General features: G+C 53.3%; 1 protein-coding gene and 1 long non-coding RNA gene across 3 annotated transcripts; one reads left to right on the top strand and one right to left on the bottom strand.

The window, feature by feature from the left end:
- Positions 1 to 1,233: 1,233 nt before the first annotated feature.
- Positions 1,234 to 13,112, top strand: LOC149861439 (uncharacterized). Its single transcript, XM_090055571.1, has 7 exons — positions 1,234 to 1,855; positions 3,387 to 3,678; positions 4,474 to 4,696; positions 4,863 to 5,035; positions 5,513 to 5,639; positions 6,654 to 6,770; positions 8,285 to 13,112. The coding sequence occupies exons 1-7, from the start codon at positions 1,371 to 1,373 to the stop codon at positions 9,550 to 9,552; spliced, it is 2,685 nt and encodes an 894-aa protein (XP_089911697.1). The 5' UTR covers positions 1,234 to 1,370; the 3' UTR covers positions 9,553 to 13,112.
- LOC149861438 (uncharacterized) lies at positions 12,378 to 23,356 on the bottom strand. Of its 2 annotated transcripts, none has more exons than XR_016443310.1 (5): positions 23,231 to 23,356; positions 17,545 to 17,682; positions 15,962 to 16,059; positions 15,747 to 15,893; positions 12,378 to 14,817 (listed from the first exon to the last, which is right to left on the bottom strand). It is a non-coding gene; the product is annotated as an uncharacterized LOC149861438 (long non-coding RNA). The 2 variants fall into 2 exon arrangements; XR_016443309.1 differs by having other exon boundaries at positions 12,378 to 14,795.
- Positions 23,357 to 24,572: the final 1,216 nt, after the last annotated feature.

Raw genomic sequence — 24,572 nt, 5'->3', positions numbered from 1 at the left:
CCAGTGTGAATACACATGTGCATGTATATGTGTATATGTATGTGTGTGCCTGTATGTGTCTGTACATGTATGCATATATCAGCTATCCATCTCTACAGTGGTGATGTGTAGGGGGTGCATGGGGGTGTCCCTGAGAGTACCAGTGCATCCCCTGACAGGCCGCACTCCCAGCTCAGGCAACGGGTGGGGGGGCAGGCAGGAGCACCAGTGGGCCCCACCCCCGCAAGCACTGGCCAGGGAGTGGGAGCACCACAGCCACTTACTTCCCAGCTGGCGTGATCGGCTGTGGGTGGACCCCCTGATCACTGACTGGTTGCTGGGGAGCCACGTGCCCCCCCTCCCCTCTAAGGTGGCACCAGTCACCCACGTACACCTTTATCTATATAGAATCATAGAAAGGACTGGAAAGGACCTAAGTCCAGTCCCCTGCCATGGGCATGAGCTCAACACGATATTTGTCTAGCTTCCTCTTAAAGACTGCCAGAGATGGTAACTGTACCATCTCTGCTGGCAGTGTGGTGCAGATTGTAGTTACCTGTACAGAAAAGTTTTCCCTTATGTCCGGTTGAAACTTTTCCTCGACTATCTTGTGTCCATTGGTCCACGTCTTCCCAGGAGCTGGGTGGTTTCTGAAAAAGTTGCTCTCCTAGATCCTGGTGTTCTCTCTTGACATATTTGTAGGTGTCTGTCAAGTCACCTCTCAGCCTTCTTTTGCCCAGGCTGAACAAACCCAGATCCCAAATTATGCCCCTTCTGCAGCTGGCCCCACTCAGGGCACCCTTCTCCCCCAGCCTCCCTGGGGAAGTCCTCCGCAGCTCCAGGTTTGCAGGCCCTTCTTCAGGAGGCTGCTGATGAGCTCTGCCCAGGGGCCCTGCACCTGCAGGGGGAAGAGAAGGCACAGGTCAGGCCTGGTGCTGCTGGCAGGGGAAAGCCCTGCTCCTCTCCCTTATGGTGCGGTGAGAGCGGCAGCCGGAGCTTTTAGTACATGGGAGAGGGGGGAGAAGGAGAACAAGCCCTGCAGCACCCAGACCCTCACCTGACTCCACCTTAGGCAAGGGCTCCTCTCTGGGGCCACGAGGCCCTGAGCTGTTTGTGTGTGCTGCCTCATCCAGAGACATGTCCACAGGTCGGGCCTGTGGCTGCCATGGCCAGGAGTCACCAGGCTGCTGCGGCACCCCACCGGGCTGCATCGTGTGTGAGGTCCCCTCATTCACCTTCACACTCACCGGGGCCTGGGGACGAGAAGGCCGCGTCACAGGGGAGCTGGGGCTGGGAGAGACCGGATGGCAGGAGACGCCCCCTGGCACGCGGAGACGGGGTGGCAGTGTCGATGGTGAAACGCCACACGGCCTTCTCGGCCTCCGCCCTACATGAAACCTCTGAGCCTCCGTCAGCGCCTTGGTGCAAGTCCCCGCACCGCAGCACCTGCTCCTGCCCGGGACCTGCCCCAGCTCCGCCCTCTGCGCCTGGCTGCTGCGCTGGGTTCCGCCGGCCCCAGCAGAGCTCCCGCTGCGCGGATCCGAGCAGGTGACAGGAGACCCGGGACCGACGCGGCCCCAGCCGGGCGCTGCAACGGGGCCGGCACCAGGGACACTTCCCCGCCTCCCCCACCGGCCGCCCCCCGGGCCACGCCGCGCGTCCCTCAGCCCCGAGGCGCCTGCTCACTGACTGCCCCGCCCCGCCCCTCCGCTGACGTAAGCGGCAGCAGAGCGAGGCGAGGCGCTTTTGGGGGCTCATGCGGAGTCGGCGCGCGGCACCGCCGGCATCCGCTCGGCCTCGCTGCCCCAAGTCACGTGGAGCAACTGCCCGCGGTAACAGCTGAACGTCTGCGGAGTGACTTGCTCCTATGGTGTGTGTACGTGAGTGTGCATGTGTGTAAGTGTGCCAGATGCGGTGTTCTAGTCTGCGTGACAGCAATTTATTAGTAATGATCTCGTCTGCTGAATCTGCTGTTACACTTCCGTCCGCGCGGCGTATCGCTCCTGAAAGCGATCCTGCTTACTCTTCTGTATAAAGTGGGTGCCTTGAGCGTATAACACGGTCCCGCCGGGCCACGGCGGCGTCCTGCGCCTCCGGCTGCTAGGGGAAGGCCGCGGCTGCCAGGGGCTCCAGCGCAGCCGCCGCTTCGTCCACCCGGGAGGCCTCGCCCCGGCCGGGGGCTCCGCTCCGCTGTCGCACGGGGCTGCGGGGCCGCCTGCGGGGAAGGAGGCGGCGCGGATCGGAGCAGGTGACGGGAGACCCGGGACCGACCCGGCCCCAGCCCGACGCTGCCCCGCCCCCGGCAGCCCCGACGCGGGCAACGGGGCACCTCCGCATCTCCCGGCAGCCCGAGCGGCCCCTTCCTCCACTTCCTGAGGTAGCAACTGAAGTAAATTTGCTGCATCGTGTTTCCAATCTGTGTCCAGTGAAAAACAGAAAAATAGAAATGTGAATGTTGGCTTAAGAGGAACCGTGATACCGGGCTAAACGGAGGAAGTCGGCAATACCGGCGCGTTGTTGTATTACAACAGCTATAATTACTTTATGCTGCTAATTGCTTTGTATTGCTATTTTTATAATGAACTGTTTAGTTATTAAGATAAGGTTAACCTTCCTAGGATTTATTTTTCATAATGTTTTAATCAATTATTACAATTTTATATCTGATATTAAATAACCATAAGGTTTTTAAATCCTCTATTGCCCAGAATAAGTTTACCCAACCTTTTGGTCTCATGATTCTATAGCTTAAATCTAGTATACGAAAAAATAATGCTTATGCAAGGCCTGCAGCGTGTCTGGTACGTATGTGATGAGGAATTTTGCATATTGGTCGTTTCTGTTTGAATGTGACGGGAATTCTGTGACTTCTATCAGCCAAAAAGCATTGAAAAACAAGTCTATAAAGAAGCCACAGAGGTGATGTATGAAAGAAGCTTGCAAAACCAGTCTAAGAATTTCGAAGGCTGAAGAGGGCAGAACGCAGAGCAAGAAGGAATTGCCCTACAATCACAGCCTGCCAACAGGGCAGAAGGGATGATCTTTATGTCTGACTTGGCGGGATCCACAGACCTGTATGAAGATCTATGATTGTAGAAATGGGTGAGAACAACAAAGCTTCAGATTTGTCCGCCTGCAAAGAGGAGTACTGGGTGTGTCCGAAAAGACCTGACTCCATCTCTCATGGTCAGTCTGGCTGGCCACCAAGCTACTCCCAGCAGCTTGAGGCTTGGTAACAACACCTCCACCTTTGCAGGACGGTCTGTGTGTTTGTTTCTTTCGTGTGAATGAACAAGTATGTATGTGTGAGCGAATGAAGCGGATAACCTTGCTTTCTCTCTGTTTTTCGTTTTAATAAACACGGTGTTGTGCCTTATCCCCCCCAACGAGATTTGTTTTTAATTCAGACAGTACGCCCTGTGTGTAGAGCACCGTGCGAGGGGCTCCTCGCCCAGGAAGGCAGAGGAAGCTGCTGCGTTTCCTGCCTTCAGAAACAGGGTCAGAAGCTGCCAAAGATCCTTTGCTGGCCACAGGATCGTCTGGGCACCAGTGCCAACTGAAGACCATCCCAGTGAAGTGTCTCACCTCGCAGGCCGTACATGTGGTGTTTTTCTTCAAGTTATTAACAAAGTTTCCTTCATACCACAGAGTACAAGTGGCCATGTCTATCCCGTTGCACTCTGGGAAACAACTATATTGGTAAGGCTGTTTACCCTCCTGGGTCCCCTCACTCCTGACCTGCAGCCCCCCTCCAGCCAATGACTCATTTTCCGTCTGAGGGTTGGCGGATTCTTCATGCAGAGGACTTGGTGCACGTGCCCAAGGGGGAGCGGCCCAGGGAGGAGCGGGTGGTGGCAGAGGCAGGGCAATGAGTGCTGAGACACCATTGGGCTGAAATGGGAAGGAGGAGATCCCCCGGCGGGTCAGAGTGAGTGGGGGGTGGGTTAGGAGTGAGGGGTAGGGCTGGGGGGGGCTGCAGGTCGGGAGTGAGGGGCACCAGGAGACACAGGGGCTGCGGGTCAGGAATGAGGGGCCACCAGCAAGGCTGAGTGCTCAAGGGCAGGGGCTGGACACTGCTTTCTGTTGCGCTGGAACCGGATTGGGACCTGGGCAGGCAGTGCAACCCACTTTCCCAGAGGACAGTGGGGAGGGGTCTGCATGGACTGGATCCAGTCCTGCACACAGCAGGGGGCTCTTGGCTGTGGGACATGGCAAGGGTGACAATGGGGGTCTGCCTGTGCTGGAGGGGGCAGAGGGGAGGTGTGGAGATGCAGAGCAGGGACTGGAGGCATGGCATGGGGACTTGTGCCGAGGCGGTGATCTTGGATGAGGGGTTTCAGCGGTTAAGGACAGAGGCTGAGAAACTCCATGTGCGCAAGTTTTACCCAGATCATCCACACTGTTGCCCCCCCATCTCCGTGTGCCTGGGGGATGTTTCCTGCTACCCAGTGTCCCAGTGCCAGCTCCCCGGTGACATGTCCCTTTTGTACCCAGGTCGCAGTGAGCGTGAAGGTGGAGAAGGGGACCTCAGACAGGATGCAGCCCACCAGGGCACTGCTGCAGCCTGGTGATCCCTGGCCAGAGCAGCCATGGGCCCAACCTCCAGATGCGTCTCTAAAGGAGGTGGCACAGAGGGACAGCCCGGGGCCTCGGGACCAGCCACCTCATGGTCTCGCAGAGGAGTCCACGCCCAACCCAGAGTCAGATGAGAGGCCAGGTGCTGGCCGGAGCGTGGGTCTGGGTGCTGCAGTGCCTGTCCTCAGTCTACCCCCTCTCCCATGTGCTGAAGGCTCCGGTTGCCGCAGTCACCAGCCTGTACGGGAGAGGAGCAGGGCTTTCCCACTCCTCCAGGCCTGACCTGTGCCTTCTGTTCCCCCCCGCAGGTGCAAGGGCCCTGGGCAGAGCTCATCAGCAGCCTCCTGAAGAAAGGTCTGGAAACCTGGAGCTGCCAAGGACTTCCCCAGGGAGGCTGGGGGAAAGGGGCACCCTGAGCCCTGAGCAGGGCCAGCTGCAGAAGGGGCAGGGCAGGCCGACAAGGCAGGGGGAGAGCACGGAGGTGAGCAGGGCACCAGCTTCAGCCAGGAGTGGGAGAGCAGCTGGGGCTGCACCCAGAAGGAGCCAGGGGCATTGTCAAGAGTTTGGGGAGCAGAAAGAACTGAGGAGCAATGAGCCTCTGACGGGGGCTGTTGCCACACCCAGCCAGCGTATCCCAGAGCTCGCTCCCCAGTGCCAATAGCCAGGGGTGCTGGCATGCAGGAAGTCCTGGCCACAGTGGTGGAGCCTGGGCCCCTGGTTCTAAAGGTGCTGCCTCAGACCCAAGCACGTAGAACATGATGAGCTACACCAGGGCAGATGCCTGCACCCCATGTCCATGGCTGCACCCACATCCCATGAAGAATTGGGGCATTTTGCACGCAGTGTGTCATGGCCCAGCCTGCAGAGAGCTGTCGCACAGAGGGATCCTGGAGAGGGTGGCAGGGGCTGGAAGCAGCGGGAACAGGAGACACTGATGGGGAAACGCATGTGCCTGCAGCTCCGGGAGGCCTTTGAGGACGTGGCTGTGTACTTCACACGGGAGGAGTGGGAGCTGCTGGAGGATGCACAGAAGGGGCTTTACCGGGACCAGATGCTGACCAACTGCCAAGCCCTCATTTCCCTGGGTAAAGCTCTGTCCTGCTTCTCCCTGCAGCCATGTGAGCCCTAGCGCTTATTGTCTTCTCCCTGCTCCTCTGTGCTCTCGTCCTCACAAACTTTTTTTCTTGGTGGTTGAAACCACGTCCTCCCACAGCTCTGTGGTGAAAACCCGCTGCCACTTCCCAGGGGGCTGTGATATAGGACTTGTTCTGGCTTGTGGGCAGGGCTGACGGACTGTTAGGAGCCCACCTTGCCTTTTTAGCACTTTCTTTTCCCTCCAGTTCTCCTGAAGGACTTCCTTAGGGAAAGGCTTTGAGGCTTTCTCTAGCTCAGCCAACACAATTACAAGGTGTCTACTTCTGCCTTTCTGCTGTCTGTATCTAGGCCTCCTAAGACCTTTGTTTCCAACCTGGCAGGATTTGCAAATGTCTGTATGCTCCTCTCCCCTCCTGGGATGATCCTCCTGCTGGATGGGATGATTGCTTTTTGATACCACTACAGCTTTATAACATCTTCCCTTCCTTTGCCCTGTTGGGGAGTGCCCCTCTCTCCCAGAGAGAAGTGTCACGGTCGGCCATCTGCCCTGGATTCTGTTCCCTGCTGCCAGGCCTCGCTTGAAACCTCCCCAGAGAAGAAACTCACTTCCATTCCTTTGCCTGGAATGACACTGATAAGACAGATGTTATCCAGCCACCAGTGTGTCCAGCCTCTATTCATTTTGGTGTGTCCTAAACAGTGAAATTTCATCTTTCTGCTCTTTACCACATCGCAGGTCACTGCACATCCGCCCCCATCCCTGGGAACTCTGCTGGTCTCTCAGAGTGGTCAGTGCTTTGTCACCCAGGTGGTGGGGGGATGGTCATAGGAAACAAAGGCCATCACCTGTGACTCCTTCTCTTTCATCCTAATCATCCACCCTCCCCTGTCCTTCAAGGCCACAGTAGAATCTTTGAGATCATTGCATCCATTCCCCAGATCCCAGCTGGTTATATTTCATCCAGTACCCAGTCATGAACCCTCTTAAACATTGCCCCAAACAGGATATCAGGGTCCGATGCCTGACTTGATTCTCCGCATGCAGCGAGGACAGGAGGAGCTCTGGGTCAGTGATGAGGAGGACCATGGGGACATCTTCAGGTTGGTGAGAGGTTCTCCAGGTGAGTTGTGGTCATCCCCTCCCCTGACTCTGCTCTCAGACGTGCTCCTTGCCTAAAGTGACGGGGCGCCTGGAGCCTGCAGATCTGCCCTGTGCTGCCCTTCTAGGTGCTGACCTGAAATAACATTTGCTGTCATGAATTCAGGCAGGTGTTGTTTCCACAGACTGAAATTCCAAACTGGAGATGAGCAGCTATTCCCCTCTTCTCCCTCTCACCGCAGCTGTTAGGGTACAGCCGAGTTTGCTGTCTTGATGTTTAAGCATACCTCTGGTTTCACTGGGATACCATGGTCTTAGATTTTTGTTTTCATTCAGCAACATAAGAGCTGATTTTCCCCAGCCCAAAGTAGCCATACCTCTATAGTACCCTCTCCCAAGGCATGATGGGATTTGTATTCCCCCATGGAAATCAACATGGTGGATAAAATCTCAGTGTAGCTGTTGTAGGACAAGAGTGGGGTTCTCTGTAGTGTCACTTGGTCCAGCCGACCTGGAACCCAGGAAGTGTTGAATCCTGGTCTTTGGATGGCTCTGTGCAGTGGGTGGGACTCGCAAGCTTTCATGCTGCGAGGGAAGTGAATCCCTCGTGACTTTGTGTGTCATCTCTGGGCTTTGTGTGTCACACAGCCTGGGACTCAACAGAGGCCATGCGCAGGTTCATGCAAAGGCCTTTGGTCCTGGTGCAGATTCCAGTGATATGGAGGCCACTTGGGCCTTGTCAGCAGAAGAAAGCCGCATGCACTTGTTTTGTGCCTCAGACCTTTCCCTGGAAGCAGGCAGGAGGCACAGCCCTGCTCCTGTTGAGGAGGGAGAGCCACAGCTCTAAGTCCTCCCCTCCCAGAACAGGTCTTAGAGGCAGGAGAGACTAAACACGTGGTCTTTTCTATGCAGGAGAAGTAGGTGGTCCCCACAGACCCCTGACTGCTGGTGAGCCCCAGAAATCCATCATGGGGCTGTTCACCCTAGTACCAGATGCTGCTATCAGGACTGCCAGACATCACAGTTGACCACAGGACAGCAGTCTCACCAATGTCCTTTGGCTTCTACAGGATGTTGGTCCGGCCAGGTGGAGAGCTTGGCATCATCTCCTCCTGGACCTACCAGTGCTGTCCACCAGAGCAGCCTTCAGAAAGCCTCCTTCTCCCTTTATGCTGATTCTGCCTCTGGTCTCCTGGGCCCATTAGAGCAGGAAGCCATTGAAGTCCTGTCCTAACACACATGTCCCGCATGGGTTTCTCCTAGCAGGGTCTGAGGGGATGGGGCTGACAGCTGGGCCAGAAACCCTGAGAGTCTAGCTCTGACCTCCACTGAGCAGGGATCATTAGCCCAACACAGAGACATGTCCCTCCCTCACCCCCAGCACTTGGGGTTTGGCAGGAAAAGCTTGTTCTCATAAGGAAACACAAGTCCCAAGGCCCAGTCAAGCTCACAGCCCCATCACAGTGGAAGGAATAGCAGCATTTGGCCTGTGCCAGGAGGGCATGGACTAACCTAGAGTTTCTCTTCCCTGCGCAGGGGGTGCATGGCTGCTGAGCAGACCTGAGAAGCACAGTCCTGAGGCAGGGCCAGCAAATCTAGAGCCAGCCCAGAATTCTCTAGGGAGTTTGGGTGAGATGGAGTCTCTGACATCTGTGGAAGAGCAATGGCTCAAGAGCCAAGGACGGCCCCAAAAGCAGATGGAGAATGCAGCAAGGAAGCGGGCGCCATCTTTCCTTGGGCGTGGGAGTGGAGAAGGGAGCAAAGCCAGAGGGAGCCCTGGGCACAGGGAAGGATTTGTGGAGCTGAAGAGCCATGAGGGAAAGCTCTACCAGAGGGACACCCTGCATCCGAACCAAGCAAGCGAGGAGGGCCTCAGAGGGAAGTGGGAGCTCCCTGCCAAGCCCAAGGGCAGGTCCCAACCCTGCCCGGAGTGTCAGAAAATCTTTAGCTGTCCCTCTCTCCTGGCTTTGCACAGGAGAAGCCACAATGGGGAGAAGCCCCACCTGTGCACCAAATGTGGGAAGGACTTCAGCTGCCTCTTGACCCTGGATCAGCACTGGTGTCTGCACACAGGGGTGAAGGGATATCTGTGCCCTGAGTGTGGGAAGAGCTTCACCCGGTCCTACAGCCTGGCCCAGCACCAGCGCATCCACACAGGGGAGAAGCCATATCAGTGCCATGGGTGCGGGAAGAGCTTCACCCGGTCCTACCAACTAACCATACACCAGCGCATCCACACAGGGGCAAAGCCACATCAATGTTCTGAGTGTGGAAAGAGCTTCATCCACTCCTCCAGCTTGACCAAACACCACCGGATCCACACGGGGGAAAAGCTACATCAGTGCTCTGAATGTGGGAAGAGCTTCACCCACTCCTCCAGCCTGGCCCAGCACCAGCGCATCCACACAGGGGACAAGCCACATGAGGTCTTTGAGTGTCTAAGAGCTTCAACCATTCCTCCAACCTGGCCAGACACCAGCATATCCACACAGGAGAGAAGCCAGGTCAGTTGTCTGAGTATGGGAAGAGCTTCATCTAGTCCTCCAACTTGGCCCAGCACCAGCACATCCATGCAGGCGAGAAGCCCCATTAGTGCTCTGTGCATAGGAAGAGCTTTACTCACTTCTTCAGCCTGGCGAATCACCAGCATAAGCACACAGGGGACAAGCCACAAAAGCGCTGTGAGTGTGGGAAGAGTTTCATCCAGTCCTTCCATCTTGCCCAGCACCAGCACATCCACACAGGAGAGGAGCCACATTATTGTTCTGTATGGGGGAAGGGATTCAGAGCGTCTTCCATCCTAAGGCAGCACCAGCACCTCCATATGACAGAGCCCACATCACGGATCTATGTGTGAGAATATTTTCCAGAACTCCTGTACCCTGGCCAAACAGCAGCACATCCACACCTGGGAGCACCCATAATTCTGCCAGCAGTTCAGGGAGGGCTTGGGGATGCCTGCCTGCTCCACTCCCACCTCCTGCTGCTGGAGTGCAGAAAGATTTCATGCAGCCTTCAGGCCTTGTGGGGCACCCCAGAACTAGAAGGATCCAGAGGCTGGTTTCCAAGCTTTGATTGTGGGGAGAGGCCAAGAGGAAACACTTTGGGAAAAGGCCAGCCCAGACACTTGGGGGAACCTGTAAGGAGACTATTTTTGTATCAACTTTGGAGCCTATGCTTTTGCCATCGTTCTCCTAAAACCAGCTGGTGTTCCCAGGGCAGAAGCGCCTTCCCACTAGGATGCCCACCCCAAGACGGGTAGCTCCAAATGCTTCTAGGACCTGTCCTTGGCCCTCCTGTGCCCATTGGGGCTGCAGGGAGGTGCTGCTGCCACCCCTTAGCCCATCTTGGCATGTTTTGCTTTTCAGTTTCTTTCCAGAGCTCTGCACCCCTGGGTGCCTGCCACTCCTGCTTTCTTGCCCTTCATAGCACTCTGTAACGCAGTCTGTGGTCAGAAAGTCACAGCACTGAACACTATATCCCTGTGCCTGAGCTCCTGACCCTCTCCAGAGCTGTGAGATGGGAACTGATCAGGGCCCAGAACCTTTCCAGGGCAGATCTCCCTGTGAGTTCCCAGCCCCCTCCCTTTGAGGATTCACCATGGTCCAAGGATTGTTGCAAATGCTCAGGCACAGAAGTTGGTCACACTCAAGGCCTCTTCTCCCATGTACTACTGTGCAGCAAGGTCTCTGCCCTTTGGAAGAAGCCTGTGGCCTGGGGCCAGTAGAATGGCTTTTCTGGAGGAAGGAGGGGCAGCCTGTGGCATGTCCTGCCTCTCCTGGGGAAAGGCCTGGAGTATGAGGACATCCTGATTGAATATATGGTTTTCATATGACTGGGAGCCACCCAGAGCTCAAGTTGCCTCTGTCTCCTCACTGGAGAGACAGGACCCAGTGCAGGGCAGATGTACACGGCAGCAACCACACGCCAGACTCACTGGTCCCATTTCTCTTTCTGTTCTAGGAAAGCCTGCTGCCTCTTGTCCAGAGCCAAACATTAGCAGGGCTGCAGCCCCTGCAGGGAGCAATAACTCGTGAAAGGAAGCATAGACAGTTGGGGTTGGGAGGGACCTCAGGAGGTCACATCTAGTCCAGCCCCCTGCTCCAAGCAGGACCAGCCCCAACTACATCATCCCAGCCAAGGCTTTGTCTAAGCAGGTTTTGAAAGCCTCCAAGGATGGAGCTTCCCCCACCTCTCTGGGTAACCTGTTCCAGTGCTTCACCAGCCTCCTAGTGAGCCCATTGCTCCTTGTTCTGTCATCTGCCCCCACTGAGAACAGCCCAGCTCCAGCCTGTCTGCAACCCCCTGGAGGGAGTTAAAGGAATCCCCCTTCAGTCTTCTCTTCTCCAGACTCAATCAACCCAGTTCTCTCAGCTCTCCTCACAAGACCTGTCTCCCAGTCCCCAGCCATTTTCCTTGCCCTCCGCTGGACTCTACTACTTCTCCACATCCTTTCTGTGTGGTGGGACCACAGCTGGACACAAGGCTCCAGATGTGGCCTCCTCAGTGCTGAATAGAGGGAATGAATCACTGCCTTCCATCTATTGGCAACGCTCCTATCAATGCAGCCCAGGATACCATTAGTCTTCTTGGTAGCAAGGACACAAGGGCCATTTCTGCAGAGTTGCTGCCCAGCCAGTCACTCCCAGCCTGTCCTGGTGCAGGGGATTGTCCCATCCTAAGTGCAGGACTTTGCACTTGTTGAACTACATGAGATTCCTTTTGGCCCAATCCTCCAATTTGTCTTGGTCACTCTGAATCCTAACCCTGTTCTCCAGTGTATCTACTGCTCCCCCCAGATTGGTGCCATATACAAACTTGCTGAGGGTGCACTCTGCGCCACCTTCCAGGTTGCTGATGAAGACATTGAACAAAACCGGCCCCAGGACTGACCCCTGGGGCACTCCATGTGAGAACAGCTGTCAACTAGACATTGAGGCATTGATTACTACCCTCTGAGCAGAGTGCTCTCCAATCAGTTTTCTATCCCCCTTACAGTCCATTAATCCAACCTCTACTTCCTTAGCTTGCCTGCCAGAATTTTGTGGGGGACCATATGAAAAGCCTTGCTAAAATCAGTGTATATAACATCCAGTGGCCTCCCTGCATCCACAGAGCCAGTCACCTTGTCACACAAGGCAATTGATCAGGCATGACTTGCCCCTGGTGAATTCCCTGCTACCTGATCCTAATCACCTTTTTCTCCTCCAAGTGCTTCAAAATGGATTCCTTGAGGATCTGCTCCATGATTTTTTCCAGGGAGTTAGGTGAGGCTGACTGATCTAGTTCCCTGGATCCTCCTTCTTTCCTTTCTAAAAATGTCTGTGCATGGGGTGTGGGGCCTTGACATGAGTGGACAGCCAGTGGTTTGGGGCGACCTGGGCGTAGCTGTGCCTGTGTTCTGCTCGGGGTCGTTCCAGGCTTCTGGGCTTTGCTGGCTGGCACACGGAGATGGGTGGGAATCCCACCCCCCACTGCCTTCTGCTACATGTGTCAGGGGCTGTCCTGTTTTTAAGCCTTCCTCCCAGACACTGGGTGCATGGCCATGTCCTGAGCCTTTCTGGGTAGGCTAGGACCAGCCTCTACATAAGAATGGTGTTGAACTGACACTAGTGTATTAATCTTTTAATTAGGTGTATTATTATCTAATTTTATTTAGCCGTTATTCTTATGTAACACAAGGCTTAGACTCCACTTATTGCTTAGCATAAATAGAATAGTTATTTTATGTCTAGTTATACATTATTTGTCTATACTCTATTATATTTTATATTGTTTTATAACATTTGGATGCATGGATGAATGAATGTAGAATAAATGGTAAAAGCAGAGCAAGCTATGAATACATGTCAATAAGCAAGTTACGAAATGGCAGATCACGCTGAAGATGGCTGAAAAACCAGTTGGTGCCAGACAAGGAAGAGATCAGCAGCAGAGACCAGCTTAAAACAAGGCCTGGACAACATCCCAAGGCTAAAGGACGCCCTTTGCAATGGGCACGGCCTGCCCTGTGATAACAGAGGAACGCTGAATGATACTAGCGCCTGGGGCAATGATGGATGAGCTTGACCTCAGGCCAGAATGGAAAAGTACCTTAGTCTCAAACAAAGACTCATGATCCCTATAAAAGAAGAGACTTAACAGCATGAAGGTGGGAACTCACTCTGCAAACTTCACGGAAGCACGTGTGTGTCTATACACCTGCTTCCAATGGGATCTCAATATGCCTAGGCTGGCCACCCAGAGCAATTATTGAGCAACTATAACACCTGCAGAGAGAATGAGAATGAATGTCTATATGTGTGTATTGTTTTAATGTTGTTGCATTCTCAATAAACACGGCAAATTGCCTTGTCCCTCCTGATAGAGGTCCTGCTTGTTTGTAAATACAGGCAGTCTTCAGACTTCAGACATGGTTTTCAGGAACCAGTTGTGTCATAAGTCGAAACATAACTTGGAACCGATTTTTCCCATAGAAATCAATATTATAAATGGGGGATTGGTTCCTGAACCAAGGCCTGATACCAGAAATAACCCAGGATTTTTAACTCAATCAACCATAGATGAGTAATATAGCTACAATCATGTATATTGTAAATAGCAATCATATCGATTTGGAAAAACTTCTTTGAGGTGACTTTGCTGGACTTTTTGAAGGGCTCTTGGCTAAAGTCTTCTCAGGACTCTTGGCTGCAGGTTTTTCTGGAGTCTCATCTGGTTTCTTAAAGAAAATGGCCAAGGAAGTTTGGACAGATGTTCTCTAGGGAGATGGGTGATGCAGCAAACTTGTTCACTAGTGTGGCATGGCATCAGATCAAGTGTTGTAAAGTCAAAACTGACATCAAAGTTGAAATGGGGTCAATTTATAAAGGTTGTAAGTGTGAAACATAACTCAAAATGTTGTAAGTCGAGGACTGCCTGTATAATATATGCTCTATGAGTATTACAATAGTAGTAATCATTGGGATTATTGCTATCACTGCTACTGCTATTGTGACCAGTGGTGTTCTTATTTATCGCAACAGTATGGATCACAATAATAATACTATAGCTATATGTACTGCTCTATTTATGCTAACAATGCTAGCTGTCCTGCTAAGACTAGTAACAGTAATGTTATTACTACCACTACTACTTTTTCTCTTATAATAAATAGTAAGAGTAGTGGTAATAGGGATACTACTAATGTTAATATGGCATTATTACTACTAGTATTTTTATTATAGCAATAGCAGTAGTAGTAAAAATATTATTTCTATGCCTATTGGTATTATTCTTAATATAACCATATTAAGAATTGCTATTATTATTGCTATGATTATTACTGCTACCACTACTGCTGTTAACATTAATATTACTACCAGACAGATCCTGGCACCACTTCCTTACCCTGCTCAGCTGCGCACCAGGACAAAAGTCGGTCCAATGACTGTGATCATGACTGACAGCCGGTCTCCTCACCCAGAGGGCTGGAGGTGTCCTGCTCTGCCCCAAACATCCCCTCCCAGCTTATCCTGCACTTTTCTCTTCCATGGTGCCAGGAACCAGAGTCAAGGCAGCAGCTAGAGGCCACTGGAGCTGGAGGACTGGCGAAGGCCCCAGCATTTGGACGCAGTCTGGCCTGTGGCGAATGTTGTCATGCGAGCACAGACTCCCATGCGTCTCCAACAGGGTCCAACTCCCTTTGGTGAACTGGGACACAATTGTTTTAACACTTTTTGGCCCTGCAGCACTACTCTTGGGGCATATTTCCAGCCTTGTTGTGGCACCATGTGGATAGGAAGTAGTAAAACCAGGGCTGTGTTGATGTGGAATTGGGGCCAGTCACTGGCTGCCATTTTTGATACTGGAGGTCATGGCACATGGTGTGTTCTTAGGCATCCTTTGGCAATAGTCTGGTCTTTCTCCAATGTCAGCTGATGTAACAGGACTGCCCACGGCCCCCTCCATGAGGTAACACGTGCACAAGGCTTTAGTATGGGGGCGTCTTGCCGAAGCCATGGCCGCCTCTTTCAGGCAAACGGCTTTGTCGCAGCTCAGATGGGCACTGTTGGGCAGAAAGGTGCAGCCTGATGTTGCAAGGGAAATTGAATCTGGTCATGCTGAAGCCTTTTTGAGAAGATGCACAACCGGCAATAAGTGTGCTAAATTTAACCCCGGTAAAATGAACGCTGGGGAACATCCAGAAAAATAGAACCACATTATCATCTCAATTTATGGCTCCCACCAGGACTAAACAATGTGGGAACAGGAAAATATTGCAGGTGTGTGAGGCTGTGCTATTATAAAGCTTCAACAATGTATAACATTCCTGGCCACGGGCCCAACCTGCAGACATGTTTCTGGAAGGTGCAGTACACACAGACAGTCCAGGGCCTCTGGACCAGCAACCTTGTGGACCCAGAAAGGAGCCCCTGCTCAATCCAGAGCCAGGTGAGTGTCCAGGTGCTGGCTGGAGCATGGGTCTGGGTACTGCAGTGCCTGTTCTCCATCTCCCTCCTCCCATGTGCTGAAGGCTCTGGCTGCCGCAGTCACCAGCCCGTATGGGAGAGGAGCAGGGCTTTCCCCTGCCAGCAGCACCAGGCCTGACCTGTTGCTTCTCTTCCCCCTCCAGGTGCAGGGGCCCTGGGCAGAGCTCATCGGCAGCCTCCTGAAGAAGGGTCTGCAAACCTGGAGCTGCCAAGGACTTCCCTAGGGAGGCCAAGGGAGAGGGGTGCCCTGGGTAGGGTCAGCTGCAGAAGGGGCAGGGCAGGCTGGCAAGGCAGCGGAAGAGCAGAGGTGAGTGGGGCTCCAGCTGGAGAGGGGAGTGCAGCTGGCGTCTGGGAGGAGAGGGGCACTGTCAAGTGTTTGGGGTGTGGACAGCTGAGAATCCACAAGTCTCTGGTTACAGAGGTTGTAACCACACCCAGCCAGTGTTTGACAGATCTTGCTCCACACTGCCAATAGCCAGGGGTGCTAACACTGGAAGGCTGAGCACATAAACCGTAATGTTTCTTACCTGGGTATTTCTTGTGCTCGTTGTCAGTCTTAGCTGGGCTGTTCTTGTGGGTGACACTTGGTTCAGTGTTCCGAGGCTCCCTCTGACCTCATCCTCCCCTTCCCTCAAGGATCCTAGTTTAAAGCCTGCTGGACGAGATCAGCCAACCTGAAAGAGAACACATGCTTACCTTTGGGGGAGAGGTGAAGCCCATCCCACCCGAGCATGTCTCTTGCCTTGAAGTATGGGTCATAGTCCAAGAAGCCGAAGCCTGCCTCAAGACGCAAGCTGACCTCTGTGATGTAGGTCTCATGGCGTTGTCCATGTCTGCTCACTGGAAGGACAGATGAGAAGACCACATGTACCCCTGTCTTGTTCAGCTTGCCCCCCAAAGCATGGTAGTCCTTCAATAAATAATAATGCAGCTAAACAAAAAAAAATACTTAAGGAATGGATGAGTAAGGCTAAATACCTGTATAAAAAAAAAGGTAAATTAGGGGAACACTGATAGAGATTTTGGGGGCAATACCAATAGCTGATATTAAAGGAGGCATATTGGCCGATACCGAGCTGATATCAGATACAGCTGCCATCAGGTGGTACGTCAGTTGCAGTGGAAGGGGAAGGGGCATCAGGGGGCTGATCACCATGGGGGCTGCGGCCCAGGTGGGGGGGGCAGGCTCCCACTGCTGCTTGCACCCAGATCTGTGCGGCACAGGGTGGGCGGCAGCTGCTGAATGGAGCTGGAGCCGGGGGCTGGGCTCGGAGTGGACTCTGGTGGCACTAGGAGGAGGCTGCAGCCACCCCATATTTCACTGCAGCTCCACTCCCAGCCCTGCACTGCCACCCAGTGCAGCCCCAGCTTTTCCTGGCACTTGGGTAGAGGCAGGGCATTCAGCCAGGGCTGCACCAGACAGCTGGAAGCAGCTGTGGTGAAATTTGGAGTGGCTGCAGCCTCCTCCTAGCACTGCCAGAGCCTACTCTGAGCCCAGTCCCTGGCGAGATGAGCCTAGCGCAGCGCTGGCACTGGCTTCAACCCCCCCCACCATCCACTCCCTATGCAAGCAGCAGCAGGAGCTGCCCCCACCCCACGAGCTGTGAGTCCGTCTTGCACCTGCCCCACTTGGACAGTACCTACCCCTTTCTTCCCTGCTCCACTTCTAACTTACCATGGAGGCAGGTCTCCATGCTGCTGGATCTGCTCCATGCTGCGCTGCACCTGCATGCAGCACTGGCATTTACTAGCCAAATTATCGGCCCCATAGGGCCAATATCTGATCTAGATAAATTTCTTTATATCAGTACTGGTCCGATATTAGACCACTGTATTGATGCACCTCTAGTTTAAATACTGTAATTCACCACTCAGGTAGGTACAACCTTAAGGATAAATGTGGCCATATACCCTGGGCCTTGTAAGCAGAGAAAAGCCCTGTGGGCTCATAGGAGGCACAGCCCTGCTCCTTCCAGGAGGGAGAGCCACAAATCTAAGTCCTCCCCTCCCAGAACAATTTTGGGAGGCTGGATGGGCTTTTTCCACCAAGGAGAAGCAGCTGTGCTCCCCACACATCTCTGCCCGCTACCAAGCCCCAGCAATCCATCATGTAGCTGTTTACCCTGGCAGGGTGGCTCTGACCTCCATTTGGCAAAGAACATTAGCCCAACACCGGGACGTGCCCCTTGTCACCCCTGCACCTGGGGTTTGGTAGGAAGAGCTTGCTCTCTTAAGGAAACAAGGGCCAAGCCCAGCCGCGCTCACAACTCATCGCAGCGGAGGGAATAGCAATGTTTGGCCTGTGCCAGCAGGGCAGGGACTAACCTGGAGTTTCTCTTCCCCATGCAGGAGGCACCTGGCAGCTGAGCAGAGTGGAGGAGCAGAGTCCTGAAGAAGGGCCTGCAAACCTGGAGCCAGCCCAGACTTCCCCAAGGCGTTTGGGCAAGATGGAGTCCCTGAGACCTGAGGAGGAACAAAGGCCCAAGAGTCAAGGGAGGCCCCAAAAGCAGAGGGAGAATATAGCCCCGAAGCAAGCACCATCTCCCCTTGAGCATGAGAGTGGACAAGGTCAGCACTCAGAGACAGCCCTGGGCACAGGGAAGGATTTGTGGTGTTGAAGAGCCACGAGAGAAAGTTCCACTGTACAGAGACACTGCATCCGAGCCAAGCCAGTGGGGAGGGCCTTAGAGGGAAGCAGGAGCTCCCCGCCAAGCCCAAGGGCAGAGCCCACTCCTACCCTGTGTGCCAGAAAACCTTCAGCTACCCCTCACTCCTGTATCTGCACAAGAGAAGCTACACGGGCGAGAAGCCCCACCTGTGCGCCAAGTGCAGGATGGGCTTCACCTGCCCCTCAACCCTGGCTGCTCACTGCAAAATCCATTCTGGAGAGCTCCACTCCTGCTGCACCAGATCTGGGAAGAGCTTTGCATGCCCCTTGAGCCTAGGCAAACACCACCCTATGCATAGGGGGAAACACCATACGTGACACAGCAAGTGACAAGACCTTTACCCATTTCTTATCCCTGGCTCAGCACCAGTGCCTCCATGCAGGAAAGCAGCCACATTGGTGCACTGAATGTGGGAAGAGTTTCACCCAGTCCTCCAACTCGGCCAAGCACCAGTGCGTCCACACAGGGGAGAAGGCATATCAGTGCTCTGCATAGGAAGAACTTCACCTACTCCTTCAGCTGCACAAACCACCAGTGTACCCACACTGGGGAGAAGCCACATTGTTGCTCTGTGTGTAGGAAAAGCTTCGCCATATCCTCCCACCTGGCCCAACACAAGCACATCCACACCAGAGAGAAGCCACATGAGTTCTCCAACCTGGATAAGCACCAGTGTATCCACTCAGGGGAGAAGCCACATCAGTGCTTGGAGTGTGGAAAGACATTCTCCCACTCCTCCAGCCTGGCCAAACACCAACACATCCACACAGTGGAAAAAGCCACATCCGTGCTCGGTGTGTGGGAAGAGATTCCATATAACCTCCAGGCTCACCAAACACCAGTGCATCCACACAGCGGAGAAGCCATATCAGTGCTCTGAGTGTGGGAAGAAGTTCACCCAGTCCTCCAACCTGGCCAGCCACCTGCGCATCCACACTGGGGAGAGGCCACGTCAGTGCTCCGAGTGTGAGAAGAGTGTCCACAACTCCTCCACCCTGGCTAAACACCAACGCATCCACACCTGGAAACACTCAATTTTGCCAGCAGCTCAGGGAGGGCTTGGGGATATCTACCTGCTCAGCCCCTGTCAGTGGCTGCTTTTAGGCAAGCAGCCTCCCCCTCCTGGAGCGCCAAAACATTTTACACAGTCTTCAGCTCTTGTAGGGCACCTCAAGACCCAAAGGACCCAGTGGCTGGTCCCCAAGTTTTGATCATGGGGAGCAGCTAAGAGAACACCTCCGGCAGGGGCCAGCTCAGATGCGGGGCAACCTATGAGGAGACTACGTTATATCAGCCTTGGAGACACTCTGCCTTCCCCTTTGTTCTCTAGACAGAATTCTCCGGACCGGCACCTTGCTGAGATCATTTGATCTCAGCAGTATTCCTACCTAGAGAAGGGAGGGTGGACTCAGTAATCTTTTGAGGTTTGTCCCAGGCCTTAATTTCTATGGTTTCAATGATTACTGCACTAATGATCATAGCAGTCCTTCCAACCTTCATTGGCTGGATAAGGATGCTGTACACAGACATAAGCAGCAAAGTGCTGGTCAATGGGTTCATGAGCGTGCAGATCATGACAGAGCTGGGGGTTCGGCAGGGCTGCCTAGTCTCTCTGACCCTTTTCATCTGCGCCATTGAACCCCTAGCCCAGCACATTAGGCAGGACCCCAGGATGCACAGAGTTCAGATCCCCAGTGGAACCAAGAGACCAAGGTTCTGGCCTACATGGATGACCAGAACATCCTGTGCCAGAATAAGTGTGCTGCGAGATGTAGCTATTTTAAGTTTGCTATTATAAAGTAAGCTTGTTATTGTACTTTAATATCTTGTTATTGTATTTCTATATAGCAAAATAAGTATTCTTTCTTATAATACTTGGATGTATGGATGAATGAGTGTAGAATGATTGGTAAGAGCAGAAATAAACTATGTGTCAGCAAACAAGTTGCCAGATAGTGAATCATGTTGAAGTGGCTAAAGAATCCAGTCTGCACCAGGCAAAGAATAAAGATAAGCAGAAAAGACAAGATTGAAGACAAGGTCTGCAACACCTCAAAACGAGAGACTCCGGACACAGCCCACACCAGCGATAATGGAAGAGTGTTGTAAAGGCAGTGATTGAAGAGCAACACCTAAAGACAATGATGCTTGGGCCTAGCTGCCTGTCAGGATGGAAAAGTACTGAGATATCAGACAAAGGAGACACAGAATCAGGAAAGACAGACCAGTCACCCAACACCAACTTGATAAGCCCTATAAAGGAGAGAGACTTAGCAGCAAGAAGTGGGAAGACACTGATAACTTTCCTGGAAGCACAGATGCATCTGCATGCCCTGCTTCTACTCTTGTACTCTCTAGGCTGGCCAGCTAGCGTAGTACTGAACAACAGACTTTGGTAACTATAACATCTGCAAAGCATAGAATCATAGAAGTAGGGTCGGAAGGGACCTTGTAGATCTTCAAGTCCGACCCCCCGCCTGGGCGGGAGAAAAGACTGGACTCAAATGAGTCCAGCCAGGTAGTCATCAAGCCTCTTCTTAAAGATCCCCAGGGTAGGAGCCAGCACCACTTCCCTAGGAAGTTGGTTCCAGCTCCTAGCCGCCCTAACTGTGAAGTAGTTCTTGCGGATGTCTAATCTAAATCTACTCTCTAATAATTTGTGTCCATTGTTCCTTGTCATGCCAGGGGGCGCTAGGGGAAACAGCGTCTCCCCTAAACCCTTCTGGTCCCCCCTAGTGAGTTTATAGACAGTCACCAGGTCCCCCCTCAGCCTTCTCTTGTGAAGGCTGAACAGGTTTAGGTCCCGCAGTCTTTCAATGTAGGGTCTGCCCTGTAGTCATGCGGGTGGGACCTCATGTGTGTGGCCCTCCTGGGATCCTGGACCCTTTCAATGTTGTCCACATCCCTCCTGAAATGAAATGGGGCGCACAGAACTGGGTACAGTACTCCAGCTGTGGCCTGACCAGTGTCGCATAGAGTGGGAGGATCACCTCCCTGGCTCTACTTGAGATGCACCTGTGGATGCACGACAAGGTGCGGTTAGCCCTGCCAACTGTGACCTTGCATTGTCGGCCCATGTTCATCTTGGAGTCAATAATGACTCCAAGATCCCTTTCTGCCTCCATGCTCTCAAGAAGGGAGTTTCCCATTCTATAAGTGTGCTGCTGGTTTCTACTGCCCAAGTGCAGCACCCTGCACTTGTCAGTATTGAAACGCATCCTGTTTATGTCAGCCCACTCCTGTAACCTATCCAGGTCTTGTTGCAGTCTTTCCCTCCCTACTAGCGTGCTCACCTCACCCCAAATTTTGGTATCATCAGCGAATTTAAACAGGTTGCATTTCACCCCGTCGTCCAAATCGCTGATGAAGAAATTGAACAGCGCAGGCCCAAGGACCAAGCCCTGGGGGACTCCGCTGCCCACTTCCCCCCAGGTCGAATATGACCCGTCCACCACCACCCTCTGAGTACGACCCTTGAGCCAATCTGCAATCCATCTGACTGTGTAGGCATCAATGCCACAGTCGCCTAGTTTTTTAATGAGGATGGGGTGGGAGACAGTGTCAAAGGCCTGCTGAAGTCTAGAAAGACTACGTCCACGGCGACACCTGCATCCATTGCCTTTGTGACCTGATCATAAAAGGCAATCAGGTTGGTCTGACATGACCTGCCCCTAATGAAACCGTGCTGGTTGCCCTTGAGCATCATCCCTGAAGCCGGCCCATCACAGATGTGCTCCTTGAGGATCTTCTCAAAGAGTTTCCCAAGGATAGAGGTAAGACTGATGGGCCTATAGTTGCCCGGGTCCTCTCTAGTCCCTTTTTTGAAGATGGGGACCACGTTAGCTATCTTCCAGTCATCTGGCACCTGGCCCGAGCACCACGACCACTTGTAAAGCCGTGCCAAGGGCCCTGCAATAACCCCAGCTAGCTCCCTCAACACCCTGGGGTGGAGAGCATCTGGACCCGCTGACTTGAAGACGTCCAGCCCCTCCAGAAGCTCTCTAACCTGGTCCTCCCCAACCTGAGGTCTGGAGGCATTCCCCTCGAGTCCATCTGGCATCACAGCTGGGAAGTCCTGGTCCCTGCACAAGAAAACGGATGTGAAGAATTGGTTAAAGAGTTCTGCTTTCTCCTCTGGCACAACCACCAGATTGCCCAGCGTACTTTGCAGGGGCCCCACATTACCCAGTGCCTTCTTCATCCTCCCTATGTATTTGAAAAAGGACTTTTTATTATCCTTGATCTTGGATGCTAGTCCTAGCTCTATGTCTGCCTTAGCTTTCCTGACAGCCCCCCTGACAGGCCCGAGCAGAGGAGGTATACTCCTCTTTGGAGATAGCACCCCCCTTCCACTGGGTGTATGCCGCCTTTTTGGTAAGCAGGCATTCCCGGACGCCCTTGGTGAGCCAGGGGGGCTTTCGGGCACTCTTGCCCCCCTTGCTTCTTGTTGGGATGGACTCCCCTTGGGCCCTGAGTATCGTTTCCTTAAGGAACGACCACTCGTCCTGGACACTGAGTTCCCCTGCCCTCAAGGACCCCAGCGCCTCACCCACTAGTCTCCTCAACTTGTTGAAGTTGGCCCTCCTAAAGTCTAGGGCTACCGTCTTGCTGCAGGCCCTTGACACCCTGTGCTGGATGGTGAATTCCAGCAAGCGATGATTGCTATCGCCCAGATGGTCAAGAACCTGGAGGCCCCTTACCAGGTCATCGCCTGTGGCCAGGACCAGGTCCAACAGGGCGTTTCCTCTGGTGGGACTGTGCACCTCCTGGATTAAGTGGAGGTTCTGTATCTCAGCCAGGAACCTCCTGGAACGGTCCGACCTGGCTGACTTCCTCCCAGCAGATGTCCGGGTAATTAAAATCACCCATGACAACTACATCCCTTGCCTTAAGTGCCTCTGCAAGCTGGCCCGAAAATTCCCAATCCAGCTCCTCCCCTTGGTTGGGGGGTCTGTAGTAGACCCCCACCGTCAAATCGCTCTCCCCACGGTCCCTTTGAATCTTAACCAGAGCACTTCAGCCTGCCCTTCCTCTGACCCCATTCTGCTGGCAGAGGATGTATAGTGCTCCTTGACATAGAGCGCCACACCCCGACCTTTCCTTCCTTCTCTATCCCGCCTGTAAAGCCTATAGCCCCTAATGCTGACTGCCCAGTCATGTGATGAATCCCACCACATTTCTGTTAGCCCTATGACATCTGGGTTTGAACTAGCTATTCTGAGGGCGAGTTCCTCCTGTTTATTCCCCATACTGCGAGCATTGGTATATAGGCATTTAAGGCCTTGCAAGACTGTGTGTGCCACCCCCCGTTTAGGGAGACTGCCTGGACCCCCGTTTCTTACCTTAGCACTCCTTGCCTTTGTCACCTGTCTTGCTTGGATGGCGTCTCCTCGTCTTCCTGCGGCCCCCTCCCCCGGCGAGGCTAGTTTAAAGCTTGCCATACGAGATCAGCCAACCTGGAAGAGAAGGTCTGTGGCACACATGTCACCGCTCTGTGGAGCGGCGTGTGGTAGTTATGAAGGCAGTGTTGCTACCAGTGCTTCTGTACACCACACTGGTGTTCCCCCCTTGTTAGGTATTTTGCACGTCACCCCCCAAGACCATGGGGGTGGTATATCCACCAACCAAAGGGAGACCGTGTACCACGGTCCTGAATGAGTTCCAGGGTGAGTACAGGCTACACAAGGAAAGCCCAGAGGTTATGACCAACCACAGGAAGATACAGAAGGCAGTCAGAGGCAGACAGGCTATCGACTGTGGAGCTGCTCCCCAAAGAGGACTGCCAAGCCGTCTGGGACCTACGAAAAGGCCAGAAAGACTTGAACTGGCTAGTAGCTCACAGTGCACTCCCAATGAAGGTGTGGAGGCACAGATTGATGTGAGAGACTAGCCCCAACTGCCTCAGAGAAAGCTGCCAAGGCGAGAGTGAGACCATCACTTCTATGCCAAGGTAGTGTGGAAAAAGGTAAGCTAGCTCCTTGAAGTGATAGGAGTCAGACTAATGACAAGGGAGGCAGCACTGTACAGACACCTAACTAAATATTGGGAGTTCCCAACAACCCACTTTGACCAGTTTGTGTCTTGTGTCAGAAGTGCCCTGTGGCAACACATTGTGCCCTGATGTACAGACACGCTGAGCTAGACGAAACAGACTGTGTTAAAACGTTTGAGTGAACTTCAGTCCTACTACTGGAAAGTGGCGGGAGAGGGCAGAGAAGATGAAGCCAACTCCACCTGGAAAAGGGAAAGTTGGCACATGCAGTTCAAAGACACCCCTCCCCCTCCTCCCCCCCAGGGAAGGGAGAGTGGACAGGAGAACGAAGGGGACAACGATACAACTGGACCCGGAGACCATCCGAATCAGCAGCAGTGGAAGTGACAGCGGCATCGACAGCAATAAAGGCACAAAATGAACTGAGAATGTAAACCCCAAATTGGGGCTTGGACTAAGGAACCGCAGATACAAGGTAACCTTGGGGATTGCGATCATCAACTGATTGAATTTACTATCCGGCAAAGGGTGGGAAAGACAACCAGTAGGACAGAAGTGCTAGACTTCAGAAAGGTCAAGTTCAATATGCTCAGGAAATTAGTTAGAGAGGCACTGATGATCGGGGGGATTGGTGAGATGGGAGTCCAGGAAGGGTGGTCGTTCCTCAAGGGAGAGATCCTATAGGTGCAGAA

The sequence above is a fragment of the Crocodylus siamensis genome, chromosome 6 (assembly GCF_052110815.1).
Source record: "Crocodylus siamensis isolate JL-2025a chromosome 6, ASM5211081v1, whole genome shotgun sequence".
In the NCBI taxonomy this organism is placed as follows: Eukaryota; Metazoa; Chordata; order Crocodylia; family Crocodylidae; genus Crocodylus; species Crocodylus siamensis.
This window is presented reverse-complemented; position numbering and strand designations above follow the sequence as displayed.

Coding starts and splice junctions, on each gene's coding strand:
- LOC149861439 (XM_090055571.1), top strand. CDS start 1,371: ATGAAACCTCTGAGCCTCCGTCAGCGCCTTGGTGCAAGTCCCCGCACC. Junction 1,856..3,386: donor GACTTGCTCCTATGGTGTGT/GTACGTGAGTGT, acceptor TTTTTAATTCAG/ACAGTACGCCCTGTGTGTAG. Junction 5,036..5,512: donor GGCAGGGGGAGAGCACGGAG/GTGAGCAGGGCA, acceptor ATGTGCCTGCAG/CTCCGGGAGGCCTTTGAGGA.